Source organism: Propithecus coquereli, unplaced genomic scaffold, assembly GCF_000956105.1.
Source record: "Propithecus coquereli isolate 6110/MARCELLA unplaced genomic scaffold, Pcoq_1.0 Scaffold126, whole genome shotgun sequence".
Lineage (NCBI taxonomy): Eukaryota > Metazoa > Chordata > Mammalia > Primates > Indriidae > Propithecus > Propithecus coquereli.
Genome location: NW_012136747.1, coordinates 4,243,765 through 4,267,626, shown reverse-complemented (window position 1 = coordinate 4,267,626; position 23,862 = coordinate 4,243,765). Strand labels below are relative to the sequence as shown.

Genomic DNA, 23,862 nt, shown 5'->3' with positions numbered 1-23,862 from the left:
TGGCACGGGGTGGGGGGTGTGACTGCGCCAGTGGCCATGGCTATGGGTGAGCACAAGAGGTGACCAGGCCCTTTGGCCTCCCAGGATCTTGGTCTCTAGCCCTGCAGGCTGGAACTGGGAAGGGAGTATCCTGGAAACAGGTGGGGCTGCGCCAGGCAGGGAACCGACATTCAAACCACCACACACAAAGAAAGGCGGCAAGAGGAGGAGGAGGCAGGGTGTGGGCCGGCTGAGTGGGGGAGGCTCCATCCAGACCCTGCTGCCCTCGCCTGGCAGCTGGCGGGAAGACGGAGGAGGGCGAGTCTGGTCTCCTATGTCTCTGACACACCCTTCTACAGCCGGTCGTGGTCCTCAAGGGGAAGGGGCCAGGGCTGCTGTGTGGGGACAAGGGGGCAGATGGCCACCCCACCACTGAGAGAGTGGGCCCTCCCCACACAACAACCCTGTGAGGGATGCCGTGGGGATTAGTGGAATCCGATGTGACTGATGGGACCGGTGGGGGGGAACAGACGACTCCAGTGCAATGCCAGGAGGGTGGGCAGAGCCTCGGCTCACCCCAGGCTCCACCTGGTGACTTGAGATGCTTGTCCCCATCAGGTGGGGTGAGGGGACACGCTCACAGGACAAGGCATTCTGGGCGTGTGGGTATAGGTGAGGGGAAATGGAGGCACGGCCAGGAGAAGGGCAGGAGGGAAGGCCAGTGCGTGGGCAGGCTGAGGAGAAGATGTGCCCCCCTCAAGGTCCCCAAAGTGGCAGGCAAGCGAGGGGCCCTAGATGAGGTGGCCCCTCATGCCTTGGCCCTCCCCTTGCAGACATCGAAGGCAGCCTTCGTTGCACCGCCAAAGGCCTCCACCAGCTTGTCTTCCCAGGGAAGGACGTTGCCCAGCAGTGGCCCAGTGCAGTTGGCAATGCCCATCACCTGGGTAGGTGTCAGGGCGTGGTCCCACACGTTAAACTGGGCAATGTCACCGACGAAGGCCTGGGTGGCATCAAACCGGCCACCCAGGGTATCCTGGGCCAAGAGAGCAGCAGAGAAAGGAGAGACACGAAGTGAGGGAACAGAAAAGACAGGCAGGCACTCAGAGAGCCAGATGCCACCCAGGCTGAAGCCCCGCCTCTGTTCCCACTGAAGCCCCGCCCCTAAGGCTCAGCCCCACCCCCAAGGCTCTAGCTCCTGGGGCATGTCTCTGCCCTCTCTGGCCCTCAGTCTGCCCATCTGCAGAGTGGTGTGGTTCAGCCAAACACCAGCCCGAGCCTTACCTGCTCCTGGCCCAGGATAAGGATCCCGTGAGGCTTGATGGGGTGCCAGGCAGCCAGGTTCTCGCCGGAGCCCTGCAGCTCCCCGTCCTGGTAGGCAGACCACAGGCCATCCCTCGTGGTCCAGGCGATGCAGATGTGGTGCCAGCCATTGTCCTTCAGGCTCAGGGGCAGCTGGGCCACCTGGACACAGGTCCCCCAACCTCAGGTCAGAGGTGCCACAAGGCCCAAGGCTGGAGTAGCAGGGTGGGGGTGGGGAGACCCATGTCCTTCCCTCCAGGGAGTGACCCAAGGCGTCACTTCACTCTCTCCTTCCTCCCGGCCCAGCGTCTCTCCTTGACTCTTCTCCCCTTTTTCCTCACGGGCCAAATCAAGCAGCTCCACTCAGATCACAAGGGACTATGCGGTTTTGGTTTCCAGTTGTTTCTAGATAGTTTACTCACTCTCTAACAGGCCCGTGAGGTCATGCAGGGCGGAAGCAGGGCCTCACAGTCCTATCCTCCCCTGAACACCTCACACAGGGCCCCCCGCGACTGGGGCTCAGGAAGTACTGGCAGTGGCAGAGTGAGCCTTGGATTCAGAGGCCAGGCACTGGCGTCTGGCCCTGGCTCTGCCACCAACCCCCTTTGTGACCTTGGCGAGGCTGCTCTTTCCTCCCTGGGCTCTTTCCTCATCTGTAAAGTGAGAAGGTCAAACGGGATGGCAAACACGCAGCCACTGCCTCTTCCTCCACCCAAGGCAGACATGGCTAATCAATCACGAGCCTAGACTCAGCCTCAGACTTTCTCACCACATGCTCTAAGAAGCCACTGCTGATTGATTCGAGTTGGCCTGTGCGATGAAAGGTACTTGCTGTCTGTGGATTTGGTGCTCCCAAAGGGCTCTTTTGCCTCATAAGTTCTCTGAGATCACAACTTAATATAACATTCTCTGAGGCCTGTTTAGTGCCAGGCCTCGTTCTGGACACTGGGGATATGGATCTGGTCTGGGCCTTAAATGAGCTGAGTTGCCCGGGAGGGAAGGATTTCAGGGACGACACCGAAGACAAAATAACATAGGGGCCATGAGGGAGGTACAAAGGCTGTGTGAAGGCCCAGGAGGAAGCGGGGGACGTGGGAACAGAAGGCACGTTATCTGGAAGGACAACAGAACCTGACCCTTCCGCTGCTGTGCATACCAAGGGCGGGCACGGCACGGGCAAAGGCTTAGGGACTGGAATAAAAGGGGAACAGAGAGCAGTCTGTGAGGTTGGCTCTCAAAAGGACTCCGGAGGTTCCCAGGATAGGGCTGCGCAGTGCCCTGTCCAGGGTGCTGAATCCCCGCTAATGGGAACTGCGTGCTGAACTTGGGCAAAGCCAAGGACGGCAGCCGGGGGGTGATGAAGGGAACAGGGTAGCAGGACCAAGATGTGGCCCAGCCACCGGGGGGTTGTAGGGCTTATTGATCCACAAGAAAAATTCACTACCCTCTGGGCCCATCCCCCTCCTCCTCCTCCTCCTCCAGGACGCCCATGAAAGGCACCTTCTGCTGAGCTGCGTTCTGATGGTGTCAGCCACTCCTAGTGGCTCTTTATGGCTGTGGGCTAGTCACAGGTGGGTGTGATATGTGGCATCTACATTTCCAGGGAGGTCTCAATAGATCATCACGCCTGCAAGGCCCAAAGCGATGTTTCAGGTGGCAGGGGGGGTCTTTCGGGAGGGGATGAGGACGGTAAGATGCTCCCCTCTCTTCCCCCTCAATATCATGTCCTGCCACATCACTCCCCCCACCCAAGGTCTGTCCTTGTCCTGCCTTTCAGCCAGGCCAGGGTGGCCCAAGGGCAGAACAGGGCAGAGGTTACAAAGTGGTTTCTGGAGCCCAAGACCTGAATCGCAGCATCACCCCTTCACCAGCTGTGTGGCCAGGGTGCATGATTTCCCCTTCTGGAGCCTCAGCTTCTCATCTGCAAAATGGGAAAGTCCAGGCTGATAGGGCGAGTAAAGTGCTGATTAGCACAGTGCCCGGCACAATGCAAGTAGCTCGCTCAATGCTGGGCTCCGCTCAAAACCCTCTGCATGTGTTTAAGCCACTTATTTCTCACTACAGCCCTATCAGCCAGGGGCTGCTATCATTCCTGCTTTACAGACGAGGAAACTGAGGCACAGGGTGGGTAAGTGACTAATCTATGGTCACATAGTGGTTACAGTGCAGAACCAGAACGCAAGTCCAGCATTCAGGCCCAGAGCCTGTCCCCTGCACCACTCTCCATGGTGAGGAGGGGCAGAGGAGCCGGCTCCCAGGGAGTAGAAGGGACAAGGAGTCCACCAGCACTCCCCTCCCCCTAGGTGGGTCCTTGCACCTCACTTCCTTCCTTCTACATCCAGGAGAATGAGCAGGGCCTTGGGGCAGACACCTCAGCCCTGCCCCCACAGCCACACTGGGGAAGTCCCACGAGCCTCACTTGCCTGCTCTGTAAAATGGGAACGACATTTACAGCCTCTGTTGGACACAAGCCCCTCTGCAGCCAGCCCCATGTCTAGGTTGTCTTTGTATTCCCAGGACCTGTCCTGAACACAGTAGGCACTTAATGTGTGCTGAATATGCTGAGTGGGAGAATGAGGAGAACTGACCCAGGTTTGGGCTCAGCATAGAGCAGGTGCCCCTGGAAGGGTCGCCGTCCCCGCCACTGCCCACCTTGTCGTTGATCAGCAGCTCCATGGGTTCGTGGCCCGCCTCCAGCAGCACGATCTCGTTGGCCTGCCCGGGCACCGAGTAGGAGAAGGGGGTGCCCTGGCCGGTGCCGCCCGACCGGGACCGCAGCCACATGCAGGCGGTGAACGCGTAGAGCTCGGGCAGTGCCTTCCGCACGCGGGCGTACATGTAGTTGTTGCGGAAGGGGATGCTGACCTTGAAGGCGTCCGGGGGGCTGTAGGCTGAGGACCCTGAGGGTGGCAAGGCAGACACGTCGGGGTCGGCGGACTCTGACAAGGGCGGGGTGGGCAGGGCACACTCCAGAACAAGAGCTGACCATTCCTGGGCACCTGCTGCGCGCCAGGTGCCTTCAGGGACTTCTCTGCTCTGCCTCGGTGTTGACGGGCATGATTAAAGCCCAAGGGCTCTGGATCTGAGTCATTCCAAGTTCGAATCCCGTCTCCGCCACTTCCCAGCCACGTGATCTTCACCAAGTTAAACTTAACCTCTCTGGGCCTCAGTTTCCTCAGGAACATGAGGGAACACTACTTCCTCCCTCCAGGTTGGGTGAGGGTTGAGGGGACGGAGTGTGTAAAGGGCCTGGCCCACAGTAAATGCTCAATCAATGTTAGCTGTGATGATGACCATCATTTTTTAGAGTTTTTTTCCTGTTTAATGAGCATTATATATATAGTGCCTTCTATGTGGCTGGCACTGTTCTAAGCACTTTTATAATACATTATTTCATTCCTTGTAACAGCCATGTGAGGTGGACACTATTATAATCCTCATTTCACAGATGAGGAAACCTTGCGCAGAGAGGTTAAGTAATCTTCTCAAGGCCACACAGCTAGTAAGTGGCAGAGCTGGGATCTGAACAGAACAATCTTGGGACTCCCTGGTCTTCAAGGTGTCTTCCAACTCAAGAGTTTCTGGCATTCTATGTCTTGAATATCAGACGGCTTTCTGCAGGGGGTAGATTGGAGAGTCACTGCGTCCAAGGGGAGGGGACACACCCACCACACACACCTCCAGGGTAGGGGTCATGGGCACTGCCATCTGCCTGTCACTTCACCATTCCCAGTTCCTGGAGAATCCCCTCCCCCGGCTGGTTAGTATGAGCTGGGGGTTCTGGGCTGGGGCCAGGGATGTGGACCCAGGGTTCCTGGACCCAGCTGGGGCTTGGGGAGAAGGCTGACGGGATGCATCATGGTAGGAGAGGAAGGTGCTCACTGACAGCCACTCTAAACCTATTTCTTAGATGAGAAAGTTGAGCCCCAAGAAGGGAGGTGACTTGCACAGGGGCAAACAGATGTCCAACTGGGTGACCTCCCTCCCTCTGCCCTGCAGCCTCGTGAGTGGGCATTTCCCCTGATCCTTTAGGAGACTCCATTAGAGGGACAGGTGGCAGGACTGAGTAGGATGGAGGCTGCTGCTCCTGTCTCTGTGCTGCAGCCAGGATGCTGCCCCCAGCCCACCAGGCCTGTCCCTCCCCTGCCGCTGTGCCCTGCTATGGCCCCTCCACTCCAAACTTTGGTCTCCACCTCTGCTTTTGAGAACTAGCTTGAGGCCTACCTCCTCCAGGAAGCTGCCTGGATTTTCTCCTCCTGAACTCCTGTTCCCCATCTAAGCCAGTGCCAGATAATTGCTCATGGTTCCCCCAAGTCTATAAGCCTCTTAAGAGTGGTCCTCGCAAGATTTCAAAGCCAGAAGGTCCCCATGAGTCCTAACCCCCTAATTGCCAAAAAACTGAGGCCTGGGGAAAGGGAGTGACCTTCCAAGGTCACAGAGCAAGCCAGTGACAGCCGTGGAACCAGAAGCCAGGTCTCCTCATGCTCATATCTGTACATGTCTGTTATGTTTCTCTGACTCCCTGGCAGTGCCAGGCCCAGGTGGTAAACAAATGTCAAAATCCCAACTGATTCATTGCAGGTGCTATTTTGAGTGGGGTTAGATGCGTGACCATGGGGTCACACCTGCTTTGAGGTCTAGATCCACCACTTATTGGCTGTGTGGCCTTGAGCAAGTCACCTGACCTCTCTGAGCCTCAGATTTCTCACATGTAAAAACTGTGAAGATTAAATCAGCTGATGGCTCAAGTACTTAGCCCAATCCCAGGACATAGAAAGTGCCAGAAAATGGTAACTGTTAATAATAACTTTGATAACGATAATATCCCCCAATTACTCTCTCCATCTTGTGTTCCACAGCTCACCCTCCCATCCAGCATTAGCCTCTGGACAGCAAGAACGTGTTTTGTGAGTGGATCTGTCACCCCAAGGACCCCGCCAAGGACCCCTCCAAGGACACCACGCCCTCCACGGGGCCCAGACCCACCGTGCTCCAGCTCGGCCAGGCGGTCCTGCAGGGCGTCCAGCTCCTTCTCCACCTCCTGCCGCTGCCGGCGGCTGCTGTGACTGAGGGCCGCACGCTCCTTCTCCAGCGCCAGCACCTGGGCCAGCAGCTGCCCCTCTAGCTGGTCCATCTTGGAGTGCAGGGCGGTGGGCGCCACGGGGGCAGGGGCTGGGGCAGTCGAGAGGTTCGCACGGGCTGGGAGCTCCTGCTGCTCATGGGGCAGAGACAGAGGGGCATGAGAGGTCACCTCGGGGGAGGAGGGATAGGCACGGGGCACCGAGATGCCCACTGCCCCTGCTCAGTGACCCCCACACGCAAAGTGGGGATGGCAATGCCAACCGCAGGTGACAGATGCGTCTCGGGTGGCTGTTCCTGGTGCTGGTGCATCACAGCGAGCAGCGGGCAGAGCTGGCCCCTGGCCCCGAGGACCGCTCGGCCTGTGGCGGGGGTGCAGGGCCGAGCCATGGAGGGCTGTGAAGGCTCCCAGGTGGTTCCTGAGTGCAGTCAGGATTGACAGCCACTGTCCTAGTCCTTCCTAGCTGCAAGGCTGGAAACTAACTGGCCGGTAAAGGGGCGGCCTGTCGTAGTCTTTGCTCGTTCACTCACCGGCTCCTCTGAAACGGGACTGTGCACAAGGCTCTGTGTGGGCACTGGGCAGACCCAGGGACACAAACCAGGGGCTTCTGGAGCAAGACTTCAGTGGCCTGGCCGTTCCAGGGTGGCAGGTGGTTAAAATCACATACTGTGGAGCCAGACAGCCAAGGGTTCAAATCCAGCTCGGGAAGCAACCTGCTGTGTGACCCTGGGAAAATCCCTTGACTTCTCTGAATTTGTTTACTCACAGGACAACTGCACCTATTTGGAGGGCTGTGGGGAGGATAAAGTGGTAAATGCCAATAAACAGAGCCTGCTTATTGTCATTACTGGCTAGGGCAGAGTGTTCTTGGGTGGGCTCTGACACCCCCATCCCCAGCCCAGGATGAGGACAAAGTGCTTAGAGTCCCCCCTGCCCCCATCCTGTCTTAAAGGCTCCAGTGGGCAGGAGACTGGGGCAGGACGTGGAGAGGCCTCTCCTTCCCCATCTCCTGCTGGAGGAAGCCCCTTCTGGGGTGGAGGAAGGCAGATGAGGCCACTGTTTCAGACTCTTGGAGGGAACAGTCTCTGGCGGACATGTCATGGAAACATCAGTAGGAGATTAATAATTCAATGAGCTGCTAGGAGCCAAATTAGACCTTCGCCCTGGCTTCCCCACCCCCTCCAAGGTCCCCACTGCCTCCGCACTCCCCAGGGCCTGGGAAGTTCCCACTCAGCCTGGCCCTGGGCCGTGTCTTGAGGCTTCGGCCCCAGACGTGAGCTCACTGAGTTCTCGTGATCCACTCGCTGAGTGATGCTCAGTGAGCGCCTGCCGTGGGCTGGGCCCGCCCCGGGTGCGGGGACACAGCTGAGGGCAAAACAGAAAACCAAGAGCAGCACATCTCCCGGTGTCCTGAGCCTTGAAGGCTGGCCCTGCAGCCTGGGGCAAGTGCCAGAGACCCTCCCATCCTTACGGGCCCAGGTCTGGTCTTGCCAGTCATTTGCTGGGTGACACTGGCAAGTCCCTTAACCTCTCTGAGCCCATTTTCTAGCCATGTGACAAGGGGATACAAGTGTCCCCTGCATCAAGGTGGTGGAGAGTCGAGTGCCACTGCCATGCTCAGTGCCCGAGACACAGGAGCTGCCACTGTGGACAGCGATGTGGCCTCAAGCTGAGGAGTTGGAGGGACCAACACCAGGCTCTGCCGCTGCACCCCAAGGGCGCTGGCAGGTGGGGTAACTCCTCTGGTGTCATTTTTCTTCTTCTATAAAATGGGTGCTTGGAAGGCCCAGCTTGCCGGGCTGTGGTCAGGATTAAATGATGGTGCGTGGGGGAGGGCCCGGCCCAAAGCCTGGCCCGGTGGTGTCAAGGACATGGTTTCGGGTGCTTGGGGTGGGCGGGAAGACTTGAATGGGATGCTCTTAGCTGTGGTCTGAGCCCCCGCAGGCACCTTGCAAATGTTCACTTGCTGAATCTGCTTAATGCGCCTGTGCTGTAGGGACCACCAGTGTCCCCGTTTCACGGGCAAGAAACTACGGTGACGGAGTCACCCGAGATCGCGCCAGGGGCAAGCAGCGGAACTGGGACCGAGCCTGGCAGGTTGGCCTTCCCATCTCCTCTGCGTCACTCACCGCGTGGCTCCTCTTGGCCCCTGCCGGTGGCGCCTCTGGAAGCCCTTCCCTCTCTGTCCCACCTGTCCCCAAGCCTGCTGAGTGGCTCCTGTTGGAGAGGTGAGGCTGCCTCAAAGGGCGGAGGGTCTGGTGCCAGCTCACACTCAGCACCCCCTTCTGCTGTGGTGGGAGGGCCGAGGACCAGCCTCCCATGCCAGGCTGTGAGATGGGGCAACGGCACCAAGTCACTGGGGTTGTCCAGGCTGGCTCTAGAAAGGGACCTCATGAAGCAGCAGGAAGGGTCCAACCATCATTATCCCCCCTCCCATCCCACGTAAGAGGTCCCGGCCGCCCATCCATGCTTGGCCCGGCGGGTGTGGGGAGGGACAGATGAGCCACGCAGCACGTCTGGCCACCCCGTTACACCGTCTGTGCTTTCCCAAGGGCTCGTTCTAATTGCCACGGTTCCTACAAGCCCTGGCTTTGGTGCAAACTAACCACGAAGTCTCAGCTTCCCTTCCCATAAAATGGGGACACCAGGCCTCACTCTGTCCATCCCCAGGACAGAAGGAAAGATGGGAAGAAAGAATGGAAGTGGCAGGTGACAAGCCCTCGTGGACTATACATGCATAACGCAGGCCGTGAGGCTTGACCACGTCAGCTGACGAGGAGCCTGCTGCCACCACAGCCTTCACGTGACCACAGACGGCCCACGAGGAGACAGAGCCAGCCACCCACGGGATTGAGATGCTGTACTTCCAGTTAGCTCACAGAGTGCGTCCCACCCAGGGCTGCGTTCCACCCCGGCCCCCGCACTGCTCTGTCCCCAGGCCCCCACCCGCCTCTGTGCCAAGCTTGAGGCCAGAGGGGCACACACTGAATGAGACCACGCGCCCGCCAGGCTGCCCTTGGCACTGCGCACGTATTTACTCATGAATCCTCACAGCCACTTGCTGAGCTTGGCATGCTTAGCATCCCCATTTCACAGATGGGAAATCGAGGCAGGAGTCCTTTTGATTTGTCTACAACGACGGGGCTGGGCAAAGCTGACATTCCTGGAGCCGACGTGTTCTCTCTCTAGCCAAGCATCCTCCCCACTCAGAGGCAGGAAGAACTGCCAGGAAGAAGGGGGCGTCGAGGCTATTTACACAGATGCTGTTTCGAGGAGAAAACGTGCAGGCTCTGTGTGTGTGTGTGTGTGTGCGTGTCTGTGTGCAGGCGCGCAAGCTGTTCTTTTGTCAGAGCCACCAGCTTTGCCACGGCCAGGAAGGCCAGGGAGGCGGTGGGCTCCCTGGATCGTGTGTGAGCCCCTCCTCATCCCAGAGTCTGAATCAGAAGAACACGACTTCCCCCACCTCCCATCTGCTGTGGGTGCAGGCTGTGCCGCGTGGGCTCCTGGCCCGATGCCAAGTGGGCCCCCGGCCTAAGATGGTGGGGGGACAATGATGCCAACACCCCCACTCAGCTCCCGGTGGGCAGCAGAATGGAGGCTGGGAGCCTGCGTTGGGGTCTGATGAGAGTCTGCTGGGCCCGGAGCCAGAGCCCGGGGTTCTAGGCCCAGCTCAGCCGCTCGTGCGCCGGGCTCCTTAGCACGCTGATGGCAGCAGCTGTCCCCACTGAGCACCCCCCGGGGGCCAGGCCCTGCATGGGGCAACTGTGCAAACATTTCTCAGTCTCGCTCAATAAGCCGGGGAAGTTAAGGAGGCCCACTTTACAGATGAGGGAACTGAGGCTCAGGAAGGTGAGGATGTCTGCTAAGGTCACACTGCTGCAAAAGTGGCAGAGCCAGGACTCCAGCCTGGCGCTCTGGGTTCCAGAACCTGTGCCCATTCCTCGGTCCTCCTTGACAGTCTGGGTCTCAGTTTGTTGATCTACCAAGTGGGCACAGTGCTGGTGGCCCTGCCTACCTGGAAGGCCAGCGGGAGAGGTTCTAGTGGCCATGAGAAGGCTGGGCAGGCCCAGCAGGCCGTGTCAGACCGCAGAGCAGGGTGGCTTCACATAGGGGGCCTGATGGGAGGGTCCTGTCAGCGTGGGGTGGCTGAGGTTGGGGGGACAGGGGGGGACCTCGTCCCCACCCGGGGTCTGCTGCCTTCCTGTAGGGAGCTAAAGGAAGGTAGGGGACTTCAGGGTCAGGGTCCCACCCTCTGCACAGCCCACCCCTGCCCGGACAGCACAGGGCCTGGCTCCAGGAACAGCAGGGCCGGGTGGAAAGTGAATACACTCCGGGGCAGCAGTGTGGGTCACAATCACCCCCCTTCCCCATCCAATCACCCCCAAGTCTTGTGTGACTCCTGCCCGGGCTCACACCCTGGCTCTACCAGCTCAGCGACCTTGTTGTGTAAGGTTGCTGTGCCTCAGTTTCTCCATTGGCCAAAAAGGGTAAAATAATACCATCTTATAGCATTGCAGTGAGGATTAAATGAGGTCATAGATACAAGGCTCTTACAGTAGAGCTGGCACCTGAAGTGCCATGTGAGTGTCACTTATTAGTACCAGGACTAACGCTACTTGAATGCCTCTTGAAGTGGCCCACCTTTCTGCATCTCCAACCCCAAATCTGTACATTGAATCATCATATCGAGAGAAAAAGCAGGTTACAGAGCAGGTGGATATCATTTATATAAAACATTCAACAGCGTGTGATGTGTGGTCAAGGGACAAACGAACAGGGGTAAACGCATGAGAGATGCACGGGGCAGGGCAAGGCAAATTCAGGACGTGTGGCCGTTCGGGGGCGGGCGGCCGGGGCTGGCACTGGGGAGGCTCTGGCAAGGCAGCTGCCGGCTGGACATATTTGGGTCTTGAGCCTGGGACCTGGGTGACATTCTCCATACCTTTTTTTCCTGTCTAAAATACTTCACACTGATTTTCCTTTAAAAATGGGGGAAAAAATTCCCACAGTGGAGAGTCTAATGGTCAAATCTGACCCTGACTCTTACCCCAGGGCCTCACTCAGCTCCTTTGCGTCTCCCTAGTCCTGGCTGCTGTCCCCTGGACTGTGTCACAGCTTCCACTGTGGCCCTCACCACACAGCAGCCAGAGGCAAGTCCAACCACGCTGCTCTCTGTTTAAAACCCTTCCATGGCTCCCTCCACCCACCAATAAAGTCCCTGTCCTTCCAGCCTCAGCCCTCGCGACACAGCCCACACTCACGGCCCCCACCCCCACAACTGCAGGCTACAGGTCCCTCCCACGGAAAGTCCCCAGCTGCCCAACTGCCCTGAGCAACCTCTCGCCCTAAGGCCTCCGCACATGCTGTTCCTTCTGCCAAGAACACTCTTCCTGCCCCTCCCCTGCCCAGTGACTGCTCACTGGCCAGATGGCAGCTCTCAATGCCTGAGCTCAGATGCTCCACAGGGAGAGGAGAAGAGGCCCCAGGGCTTCTCTGGCAGGGCTGCAGAGCGCTCATTCACTCATCCACTCGCCCATCCATCAACGGGCGCTGCAGCGTGCTGCGGCTGTGCACACGGACTCTCACGTCAGACAGGCGGGTGTCATTTCCGGGCTCCTCGCTTACTAGATCTGCGGCCTTGGGCAAGTTGTTCAACTCCTCTCACCCTCACTTTCCTCATTTGTAAAGTGGGGTAATACTAGTACCTCCTTTGGGGATGTAAGTAATGATGAAATGAAAGAATGAAGTCTTGCGTATCACGGGGGGCTGGTAAGTGGCTGCAACCATTATTACTATTATCCGCTGCTCTTGAGAGGCAGGAGGTCACACTGTGTAACAGTACACGCCCTAGAGCCAGACGCTCTGGATTGGAACGCCAGCTGAGTGGCCTGCGCAAGTTTCTGATTCTCTCTGAGCCTCAGTTTCCTCATCTGTAAAATGGGGATAGTGATGGTCCCATGGTTCTTGTGGGACTCAGTGGACAGGCCTGGCACAGAGGGCGAGCTCGTCCCTGTTGCCTCCCACCGAGCGCCAGGTGCAAACAGGGCCCTGTGCCTGTTCCAGGCAGTGCTCCCATCTGGCAGGGAGGCAGATGCCGTGCTGGGACGGCCAGGGCACTGGGCACAGAGGGACAGGCTCTGCCAGGGCGGGAGTTGGGGAGCCTGGGTGGGGAGCCCATGTCGCCCCGTCCTGCCGTACTGCCTTTGTCTCCAGGGTCAGGCCCAGCAGGCCACTCTGTCTCCATCCAACCCAGGCGGGGGGTCAGGGAGAGCGAGGGGCAGAAGGCAGAGTGGTTTGGATGGTCCTGGTCCCCAGTGCCAATTCGGAGCCGGAGTGAAAAGAAGACAAACGGGGAGGAGGATGAGGAAGGGTGAGGAAGGCTCTCTTGGGAGGTGGGAGCAGGGCATGGCCTGCCATGCCCCCCCTGGGCTCCGAGGCCCCTCAGTGTGCCTTAGGACCCTTCTGGCACCAGGCCCCTCGATTCTCTCTTCAAGTACTCCCTGTCAGGCTGCTGCCACCACAAGGCCACCCAGGACTTCTGCTCAGGCCCTGTCTGCCCACATGCCCCGGGGCCCTAGCCAGAAGTCCTCAGCCAAGACTGAGCCCCCGCCCCCAGCCCCTTCGATCAGAAATCCTGGCTGTGGCCTTGGCTCAGCCTCTGCCGCCGTGTGGCTGTGGCAAGGCCCTTGCCTCTCTGAGCCTCAGTTTCCCGTGGAATAAAACAAAGGCTGTGGGGGCACGAGTGCTTCCATTTGGGGTTGGTTGGCTCAGTCCCTGTCCATAGGGATCCATGCGGACGACGCGCCCAAGACTGTCCTGCGGAGACCCCACCACGTCCTCCACGCGGTGGGGAGCACGGACTCTGACTTCATTCTCCCTCCCACAGGCAAAGACTTCACAGAGCGGCCAATAAACATGAGAAGAGGTGCTCAACATCATGAATCATCAGAGAAACACAAATTCAAACCACAATGAGTCCACTACACGCCCACCAGCACAGGAGTATTTTTAAAATGACCATACCAAGGTTGGCGAGGTTCACACGCACGCAGGTGGGCGTGTAAACTCTCACAGCCACTTCGGGAAGACGTTTGGCAGTACCTACTAACGCTAAATATATGCCCGTCCTGCGACCCAGGCAGCCCACTCCTGGGGACAGATCCAGGAGAAATGAGGGCTGACAGTCACCAAGAGATTTCACAAGAATGTTCACAGCAGCTTTATTCACAGTATCAGAAACAACTCGAACGTCCATCCATAGAACGGGTAAATGAATTACGGCACAGCCATACAACGACACCCCACAAACAATGAAACGAAAAACAACAAACCACTGATATATGCACCATGACGGGATGGCACAGACGTGTGTTAAATAAAAAACCACCAGACGCAAAGCTGCGCAGCTGTCTGATCCATTTGTATGAAGTCCAAACACAGGCAAAACTGACGTGTGGTAAGAGAAGCCAGATCGTGGTTATCTCTGGGGAAGTACTGACTTTGGGGGGCACAGGGGAGCCTTCTGTGGTGCTGGAAATGTTCTGAGTCCTGAGCCGGGTGGTGCTTTCGTAGGTGTACCCACACACACATCTTCACTGAACTGTCCACTTAAGCTCTGTGTCCTTTATAATTCAGAGACGTGAGCTTTTACGTATCTTGAATGTAAGATATACCTAAAAAAAAATGTCCCACAGGTAAGGCTCTGCCTTCTGCCTAAGCAGCTCTTGCCAGGCTTGCAACAGCAGGAAAGGGTCTCCTTTCCTGGAGGATGGGCTGCTGGGGATGGGAGGCTTCAACGGCACAGGATGACAGAGCAAGAGGGATCTTCTGGGACAGGCTGCCCCCCTCTCCCATTCGACAGAAGGGCAAACTGAGGATCAGAGAGGAGAAGCGATTTTCTGAGGTCACAGTAAGCAAGTGGCAAAGCTGGGGTTTAAAAATCCATGTTTCTTCCTAGAATGAAGGTGCCACCAGTGGCAGGAATAGGAGGTTCAGGGCCTCCCAGGGTGGGTGTCCCATCTGGAGATGGAGAGAGGCCAGCCACAGGGAGAGGGGCCAGTGGGGTCTGCAGGTGGCTGGAGGGCAGCTCCCCCACCCTCACGCCAGTGATCATTCACCAGGCGCTTACTCCCCGCCAGGCTCTATGCCACAGGCTCTGCTACGATCTCATTTAATCCCAGGAGGGAGGGGCTGTTTTTAATCTCCATTTCACAGATAGGAGACTGAGGCTGAGAAAGCTAAGCATCTTGCCTAAGGTCTCAAATGACAGAGCTGGAATGTGAGCCCAGGTGGACTGCTAGTCTGCGTCCCTCACACTCTCTGAGCCTCCACTTCCTCACCTGTGAGATGGGACCGTACACGGCCTGCTTCACGAGACTGAAGCCTGCACAGGCTGCTGCAGACGCAGCCAGTGCACGGCGAGACTTAGCCGGTATTGGCCACAGCAGCAAAAGTCCCACAGTGAGTCTCCCGATGATCTTGCCAGCCAGCAGGACACACCTTTGAGGACTGGCCTTCGTCCCTCTCGCTCCAGGTGCGCTGAGACAGAAACGGTCCAGGCAGTGTCCGGCACCGGCGCCGTCCTCACCTGTCTCCCTCACTCTCCTGAAGGTGGGCGAGGCCTGACCCCTCCAGCCGAGACTGGAGTTAATGAAGAACAAGGCTCTGGAGCCGCACACAGGGCTCCACTGCTGTGTGACTTGGGGCCAGTTTCTTAAGCTCTCTAAACCTAGCTAAAAGGGGGATAGAATAGCACCTGCCTCAAAGAGATTTTATGAGGATTAAATGAGATAATGCACATGGGGAGCGCACGGTAAGCGTGCGCTGTAATGGTTACGTGGCTCCCACTCTAGGATGAGGGGAGGCCACTAGCTTGCCAGGCTGGGTTAAGCATATGGTCTATGTCCAAGAAATATATTAAATCAATCTCGAAGTTCCACTGTATACATATATTAAATTAGCACCAAAATGGAACACTGGAACATGCTTACATAGCCCGTCGCCACATAAATGGGCCGACTCTCTTGGAAAGTGGTTCTTGGCCACAGCCACAAAAAGTCAATATCCTCTGACCCAGTAATACCACTCCTGGGAATCCCGCCTAAAGGAATAATTCAACAGACTTAAAAAGAAAAAAACAAACAACTCTCTGCATGAAATGGATCCTGCGAGGAGCATCTAGAAGAAAAATAATTAGAAACAACCTACGTCTCCAGTAACAGGAGCCGGTCAAGTGGACCGATGGACGGCGGCGCCGCAGACGCGTCCAGGGCATTAAGGCGGTCATTAAAACGGTAATTACACGGCGGCTCTGTGACAATGGCTGCATGCGGATGAGGACCGAAGGGGACTGCAGAGGGGAGAAAATAACGCGAGTAAAGGTGATTTTCCTCCCAAAAAAACCTTTTGACTTTTCTCAATGAACAACAATAACAAGCATGAAAAGATGACAGCCCAACCTGTCCTCCCCTTTTGTAGTCAGTCCGTGGGGGGAGGGGGGATGCAGGACTGTGCCAGGTGGAGATGGGCAGGAAATGTGAGGGTTATGGGGGCTTGGGTGGGGCAGGAAGGGGACAGTGTGTGATCGGGGAAGGCCTCTGGGAAGAAGTGTCCTCAGAGAGACTCTTCGATGAGGATCAGGGTTGTGCCGGGGTGAGCAAGGTAGAGGCCAGAAAGAGCCGAGGGAAGGGCCAGGAGAGAAGGGCTGCATCCGAAGTGCAGCGTGGGAGTGGGCCGAGGTGCGCACCCTGCAGGGGAGCCCGTGTGGGCTTAAGGAAGATGGAGGGGCTGCCCGGAGGACAGAAGGAGGGGTGTGCCTGCAGGTGGGAGACCAGCGAGAGGCTGCGTCACAGAGAGGAGGCCGACCAGGACCAGGGGGCCGAAGGTGGAGCCAAGGACGTCTTCTCAGAGCACACGGAGCAGAGGTGGAACAGTGAGGCTGGGGGCCGGTGGCACATCCAGGGCCGATGTCAGGGAGCAGGGGGATGGGTGGGTCTGGAGCTCGGGAAGGAGCCCTGGGCTGGAGACTGGGCTTTGGCATGGGGGCCCACTGGGGAGTGGGTGTTGGAAGCCTCAGGGAAAGTGAGAGCCAAGAGGGGAACAGACCTTAAAGGAGGAGGACCCTGCAAGGAGACAGAGAGGCAGCAGAGAGGGAGAAGGAGGGACAGCGACAGAGGCATCTAGAAGCCCAGGGCACGGAGATCTGTAGGATGAAATGATCAGCGGGGTCAGATGTCACAAAGGGTCCAACAAGGTAAGGACTGAAAAGTCCCCGTTCAGTTTATCAACTTCGGGGACGTTACCAAGAGCACTTTCAGCGCGCCCTGTGGGAGAGAAAGAAGACCTCGCAAATCTGGGGGTTATGAGAATATTAGATGAGAACAGAGGGGAGAAATCAGACAGTGACTAAAGGGTGCACAGGACCCAGCCGAGGCCAGATGTCTGGCCCTTCATCTGTTGGGCTCCAGACCCCAGCCTCTCCCAAAGGCCCCAAAGAGATCGGCTGTGGCTGCTGCCATGCTCAGAAGGCAGATTTGGTGGGCAAGCAGCCCCCGGCCTTTCTCGGTCCATGGCCGTTGCACTCAGAAAAAAGGAGGAGTGTATGTGGGGAAGCCAGGGCTCCCCCAGCCTGGAAGGCTGACCTGTTGCCAAATCCCAGCCGCCAGGATCCCCCCAAGCTCAGCAGGCCGACCGGAAGGGAGGCCACCCTGCCAAGTGCTGCAGTTGCTGGGGGAACAGGTCCAGGCCAAGTCCTGCCCTGCCAGTCCCAGACGTGGGAGGAGCCACCTGTGCCATCTGGGTGTGGGGGCAGGGGCTATGGCAGGCAACAGGGAGTTTATTGACAATCAAATCTTTTTTTTTTTTAACATTAATAAAACCTGTTTCCTAAAAGGTGGGTTTGTTCCTATTTTGATTTTTGGCTGTATTTTAAAAATTAGTAATATTATAGCTTAATGATAAGAATAGCAGTCACTTAAATTGATTGAGCATAACCATTCTGGGCCCTTCATATAAACTTACTTACTTAATCCTCCTAACACCCCAATAAGGTAGGTGCTATTACTATCCCCATTTTACAGGTGAGGAAACTGAGACTCCCCTTCACTGTGGACTTTGAGTTTTTCCCTGATTATTTTCCTGCTCTTGACTCTCTCATCCTAGAAACCCCTCAGAGCTGGCGGCGGGGGAGAGGGGGCGCGGGCCTGGCTTTCCTCCTGCCTCTGCCACTCCTGGTCAGAGGTTTCTGAGCCGGTCTTCCCATCTGCAAGGTGAGGGGCTGGCTGCAGTGGCTGCCTGGCTCCGCTCTGCCGCCCTGGGTGATGTTCTGGAAGGCTGCAGGACCACAGCATCTTCAGTCAACCTTCCATACCACATGGGCATGGCCCGAGGCTGCCCACCCAGGATTTAACTTAGGGAGCCACAAGGTCGGGACAGGGGGCTGCATTTACTTCCTTGCGACGTCTCTCCTTCCTCCCACTTGCCTGCTGCTCTCTGTCTGGGAGAGATACCGAGTGGCAGCGGGTGCTTTGGCCTCTTTCTCCCCCTCCTACCACAGAAGGAATTTTGCTACCCTCCTTCCTTGTGGTCTGGAAATCAGTCCATGGCTGAGGGTGGTCAACATGTCTTACCTAGTCTGACTCACCCTTTTGGGGACCCTATATTTGTTCTCACGGGAAAAAGGTGGCTGTGGGACTCCAAGGGGGAAACGACTGGCCCAGGGTCACATGACAGCCAAGTGCAGGCTCCTCCCTGTCCCAGGGCTGCCTCTGACCCGGAGCCTGGGCCAGGAAAGCCTGGAAAAGGTGGGTAGAGGAGGAGGAGCTTTCGTGGGGCCCTACTCTCCACCCCGCGCCCACCCCACAGCTGCGGGCTTCCAGGCATCTGAGCTCCTGCCAAGGTGTGGTCAGTAGTCCTAGCCGGGGTGGGGGACTCAGGGATGGGAGACAGTGAGGGGCACCCAGGTTCGTCTTACAGGGCACTCTGTCCCTGGCTCTTTGGAAGGAGAGGAGCACCCCGAGTCCCTCAGACAGGCATCCTGTCTCCTGACTATAGAGACTGAGCGTGGGGCTGGTGATGATTTGGGGGTGTCTGGAAGAAAGAAATGAAAGGCACATTTAATGAGATCCCAGTCCATGCCGAGCATTTTACACACCCATGTTGTAATCAATTTCCATTACCAGTGGACACTGTTACACCCATTTAACAGACGTGGAAGCCGAGGCTTGCAGAGGTGTCCGGCGAGGGAAAAGTGTCCGAAATGAGCCTTTCGGGAGCACCCCTGTGCCGCAGTCACTGTGCCAGACGCCTGTCCCCGTTCCCTGATGGAATCCTCCCGCCCTGCCAGCGAAGGAATGACGCTCCCCGTTACACAGACGGGAGACCCGAGGGTGGGAGACCCGCGGGCGGTGGCGACCGGCCCGGGACGCGCATGAGTGCCCGCCGCGATCGCGCGGCCCCTCCCGCCCAGGCGGCTCCCCCGACGGCGCGCGGCGCTCACCTCCAGGCGGTCGATGCGGTCCCGGAGGGCGCGCACGGCGTCCTCCAGCTCGAGGATGAGCGCGGGCGACTCCCCCGGCCCGTCGGCCATGGCGTCGCGGCGCGGCCCGGCGTCCTGGAGGCCGCGCGGCAGGCCGCTCTCGCAGCGGCCCAGCTTGCCGGTGAGCTCGCGGATGGTGTCCTGGTCGGCGCGGATGCGCGCCTCCTGCTGCAGCGCCGTCTGGCGCAGCTGCTCGGCCGTGCTCTGCAGCAGCAGCAGCTCCTCGCGCTCGCCGGGCGCCGCGCCCGCCGCGTCCCCCTGCTCGGCCCCCGACGGGCAGGCGGCCGCCAGCGGCGTGCACAGGAAGCGGCTGAAGAGCAGCCCGGGCGGCAGAGGGTGCGCGCTGGCCGCAGGCGCCCCGGGCAGCGCCGGGGGCCCGGCCGAGCCGCCCGCGCCGTGCAGCGCGCTCAGGCTGCGCTGCGGGCCCGGGGACGCGGCGGCGCCCGAGGCGGCCGAGGCGTTGTCGGCGCCGCCGGGCAGCGCCCGCGCCGGGCTGGCCGCCAGGGGCACGCTGGCGATGATGCAGATGACGGCACCGAGGAACGCCAGCATGCCCGCGGCCAGCAGCACGGCCAGGAACTTCAGCGTGAGGCGGGCGGCGGGGGCGCCCGAGGCCCCCGGCAGGCGCAGCGGCGGGGTCGGGGCGCGGGGCCCGGGCGCGCGGGGCCGGCGCGGGAGCGGGAGCCGGAGCCGGAGCCGGAGCTGTCGCCGCGGCCGCTGCTGCCGCCGCTCTGAGCCCGGGCGGCGGGAGGAGGAGAGGGCGGCGGGCGGCGGGGAGGGGGAGCGGGCGCGGCGGCCCCGCCCCACTCGCTCCCCTGGGCCGGCCCTGGCCCAGCCCCGCACCCGTTCCGTGCCGGGCGCCGAGGTCGGGGAGCCGCTGGCGATGCGGCGAGGAGGAGCGGGGGCAGCGCCCAGGACTTTGTCTCGCTGCTGTCACAGCGCAGAGAGCGGCGACCCGATGGCCCCGCGGCGGGGCTCCTGGGCGAGCCCCTACCCCCACCCCTCTTGTGCTCTGGCCCCCTCCCCATACCTGTAATGCTGACAGCTACCTGGGAAGGAACTTTCCTCCGAGTGGGGCTCTGTGCTGGGCGTACTGTAAGCTTGGTCATCATTAAGCCTCACCGTGGACATGCTGACATTACAAATGGGGAAACTGAGGACCACCGAGGTCGTGTCGCTATCATGGTCACACAGGTAGATGCATCAGAGCAGCCTTTGAGCTCAGGCACGTCTGAGTGGACCCAGATTATGGGATGGAGGTGGGGTGGCAGCAGTTGGAAGCAAAGAGGCCAGTTTTGGGTGGAAGGGGTTTGACCTAACCTCAGTATACTGTGGCCACCTGCCTGTCTCCCCCACCTCCATCCTCCTGAAGGAGCACAGTTCACTCCCCTTCGCCCCCACCAAAAAAAAAAACTTCCCGTGATCTCAGAGGGTGATAGAAATTCCCTCCTCTGTATCCTTGCAGGGCACTGAGCATCAGAGGTCGCAGGGAAGACCCTCCCCCCTTGCAGTCTGTGATAGGTTGGCTAGTGCCGCATGCCTGGTGGGCACGAGGACCAGGGCGGAAGGAACAGCGGCAATGGGAGTGGGCTGTGGCGTGGGGGTGGAGGAGGAGCACTGTACTGTCTCCTGTCAAAAACGTCTATATATATTTTGTTGAAAATTAACTTTGCAACTAAAAACTTTTAAGAAGAATCCTACTATCCTCCACAATTCAGCTCCAGCACCAATGTTCCGTGAGGCCTTTCCTGACCAGTATGGATTCTCAGGGCTGGGAGGGTGCACAGCTGTCTCCCTTCCAAGCCTGCATCCTGGACTTGCAGCAAGGCTCACAGCAGGGTCTCTGGACCACCATGGTGACTGTTGTGGTCTCCAGGGGTCTTCACATAGTGCTGCTGATGGGGAGGGACCAGAACATTTCTGAGGAGGTAACAGCCCTGGGGGACCCTGTCCGGCCACTGGGATTTTGTCGAGGGGTCCTGGGCATGTGCCCTACCCGCTCCCTCCAACCCCCATCAGAACGATGTCCCTGCTGCTCACCCCACTTCTGGGAGTCAGGGATTTTTGTCCAGACCTGAGTTGTAAAATAGGAGTGAAGCAAATGCAAACTCTGCATACAATAAACCCAGGAGCTGCGTGTGTGGATGTGCGTTAGTACTCGCTGAAGCAGTGACCTGAAAACCCAGCCCAGGCAGCACGGCGTGGAAGAAGCATCGCCAGGATGGAGAGATGGGCCAGGCTCTCTGAAGGCAAAGGCAGGCGGTGTGTCCCCCGGAAGTCCTGGGGGTGCACGGAGCATTGGGACTTGGTACAACTACACGTGTTCTGCAAAGACAGAATCACACAGATAACATCCCCAGGAGACACTGTCATAGGAAGTTCAGGGAAGGACAGGAGAGGCCAAGAGAGGGGGTTGCGGCCAAGAGAAGGAGAGCCACTGTGACCTGAGCACCAAATGGTGCCACCTTTACCTAAGTCACCCTGTGAGAGTTTGGCGACAGTTGAATAAGTGGTCCAGAGGCTGGAGTCGAATCTTGTTTAAACTGGTCTCTTTATCCCCTAGAATGACTTTTAAACCTGTGATATGAGGATGTCACTCCTCTGCTTGTAAAAGATGGTAGCGCCCCATCTTTTAGGGAATAAAGTCCAAACTCCTTAAAAGGCAGTATTTCTTCATGATCAAGGGCATGGGTGCTGGAGCCAGAAAGCCTAGTTCAAATCCTGTCTCTACCTGTTACCAGTTGCACGACCCTGGGCAAGCTATTTAATGTTGGAAGACAATTAATAGGTCTCTGGTGTTTCTGCATATCTTGTGAACAGAGGCAGTGACAGCTTTTGTTCAGGACTATTTTTTCAAGGATGTTTGTTTGGTGAACAGCCTTGGAAAATAGAGCTAGTGTTCCCCTCTGGACCAGAGGGCAGGTTTGTTTGCTGACCAGGATAATAAAGTTGATGTCTCTGGGGCAAAGGTTGGGCAGATTCGCTTGTAGTCCATCATAAAAGATTGGGGTTTCCTAAACTCGTGTGTGGTTTCTTGGCTGCGATGCAGATCTATTGTGCGTACAGTATCCATCCAGGGTCCTCTGCATTGCCCTGTGGGGCATGACACCCTTGCTGTGCCTCGGTTTTCTGATCTATAAACTGTGGAGTAATAGTACTGTGTGGAACGCCTCGATAAATGTGGGGTCTTACTATGTTAGCTTCTCTGGGCTTGCAAGGCTCTTGGTGATCTGAACACCGCTGACTCTTCCAGCCTCGGGTCCGATCCCTCACTGCCTGGAGCAATACCGAACTGTGCATAATGCTCCAAAGGCACCAGAGTGTCTCCTCTCTCTGTGTTCATGCTGTCCCCTTGCCTGGAATGCCACCTCTCCATCTTCCTTGACTCATCTCTGTTCCCAGCATGCAGCATGAAGCCCACCCAGGGTAGCTTCTTGGTGGATGTTTGCTGAACTAGTTCCTTCGCAGGTAGCGTTGGAGATGGCGGGAGTGGGGGGAAGGTAAGGACAGAGAGGTCCCAAAGCCCATCTTTTCTGGGCTGTGGGAAGGACCCCCCTTAATCCTAACACAGGATTCCTCAAGGGATGATCAGAAACGTATTCCTGGCTGGGGGCGGTGGCTCATGCCTGTAATCCTAGCACTCTGGGAGGCCGAGGCGGGCGGATTGTTTGAGCTCAGGAGTTCGAGACCAGCCTGAGCAAGAGCGAGACCCCGTCTCTACTAAAAATAGAAAGAAATTAATCGGACAACTAAAAATATGTAGAAAAAATTAGCCGGGCATGGTGGTGCATGCCTGTAGTCTCAGCTACTTGGGAGGCTGAGGCAGAAGGATTGCTTGAGCCCAGGAGTTTGAGGTTGCTGTGAGCTAGGCTGAAGCCACGGCACTCTAGCCCGGGCAACACAGTGAGACTCTGTCTCAAAAAAAAAAAAAAAAAGAAACCTATTCCCTGGGGACCTTCCATAAGCCTACGATAGTCCCTGCATTTTCCCTCTGAAGTCTCATGTCTCCTAGGTTTTTAAATTTTTTTCACTTTCATTCTTTTCTTAGGTTAGGGTAAGGGAATTCTCTCATAAACAACAAATATAGTTCTTCATTCAAAAAACAGGTTTCGAAACATACTTTGTGCCAGGCACTGGGTGAACCGTGACTGAGACAAGCTCACAGAGTTCATGGTCTAGTGGGGAGGCCGGCCGCAAACAAAGGAATAATTAAATAAGCACGTTAATTTACAATAGTGATGAGAACTACAAAAAATTTAAAAGTGATATTATAGAAAGTCACAGGAGGGTGGGGGGGTGGAGCTGGGAGGTGGGCATTATTCCTACGGTTGTCAGCAAAGGCCTGCGCTGGAGCTGAGACCTGAGTGACCCGGGAACCAGCCGTGCAGAAGGCTGGGGAAGGAGGGAGTGTTCTCGGCAGAGAAGGGGATGGATTGGAGATTTGTTTTAGAGGTGGTGTCTGTCAATTGGGTTGTCCAGGACACTGAGATAGGGTTAGAAGTGCGAGTGGCTTATTGGGGGTTAAGACCTGTGAATGATACAAGGGGAGGAGGCAGGAAGAGCCTCAGATCTCAACACGGATCTCGAAAAGTCCTCAACACCCCAGTAGGGAGCTCTGGGGCCAGGACTGCTGTGAGGGAATCCTTTCATTAGACAGAAATGGCCAGTTCCTAGCGCCCTTTTCACGCTCAGTCATTGGCAGGAGCCGCCCCAGAAGAGTGTGGCTTCAGCTAAAAAACCAGGGTGGCTCAAGAAGCTGGACCATGTCTGCTAACTGCGCCGGGTGCAGCTTAGTGGCAAGTTCATTCTTGAAGGGAGAGCTCGGGGGGCCCTCTCTGGCTGCCATGGTCCCCCCTTGCACCGTCAGATCCACTTGCGTGTGTGGATGTGCGTTAGTACTCGCTGAAGCAGTGACCTGAAAACCCAGCCCAGGCAGCACGGCGTGGAAGAAGCATCGCCAGGATGGAGA

The 23,862-nt window shown here is 57.6% G+C and overlaps 1 protein-coding gene across 1 annotated transcript; it reads right to left on the bottom strand.

The window, feature by feature from the left end:
* Nucleotides 1-505: 505 nt before the first annotated feature.
* On the bottom strand, nt 506-19,605 carry NPTXR (neuronal pentraxin receptor). The gene is made up of 5 exons (XM_012638069.1): nt 18,855-19,605; nt 6,265-6,490; nt 3,931-4,178; nt 1,261-1,440; nt 506-1,012 (listed from the first exon to the last, which is right to left on the bottom strand). Exons 1-5 carry the CDS (start codon nt 19,443-19,445, stop codon nt 788-790), a joined length of 1,470 nt encoding a protein of 489 aa, XP_012493523.1. The 5' UTR covers nt 19,446-19,605; the 3' UTR covers nt 506-787.
* Nucleotides 19,606-23,862: the final 4,257 nt, after the last annotated feature.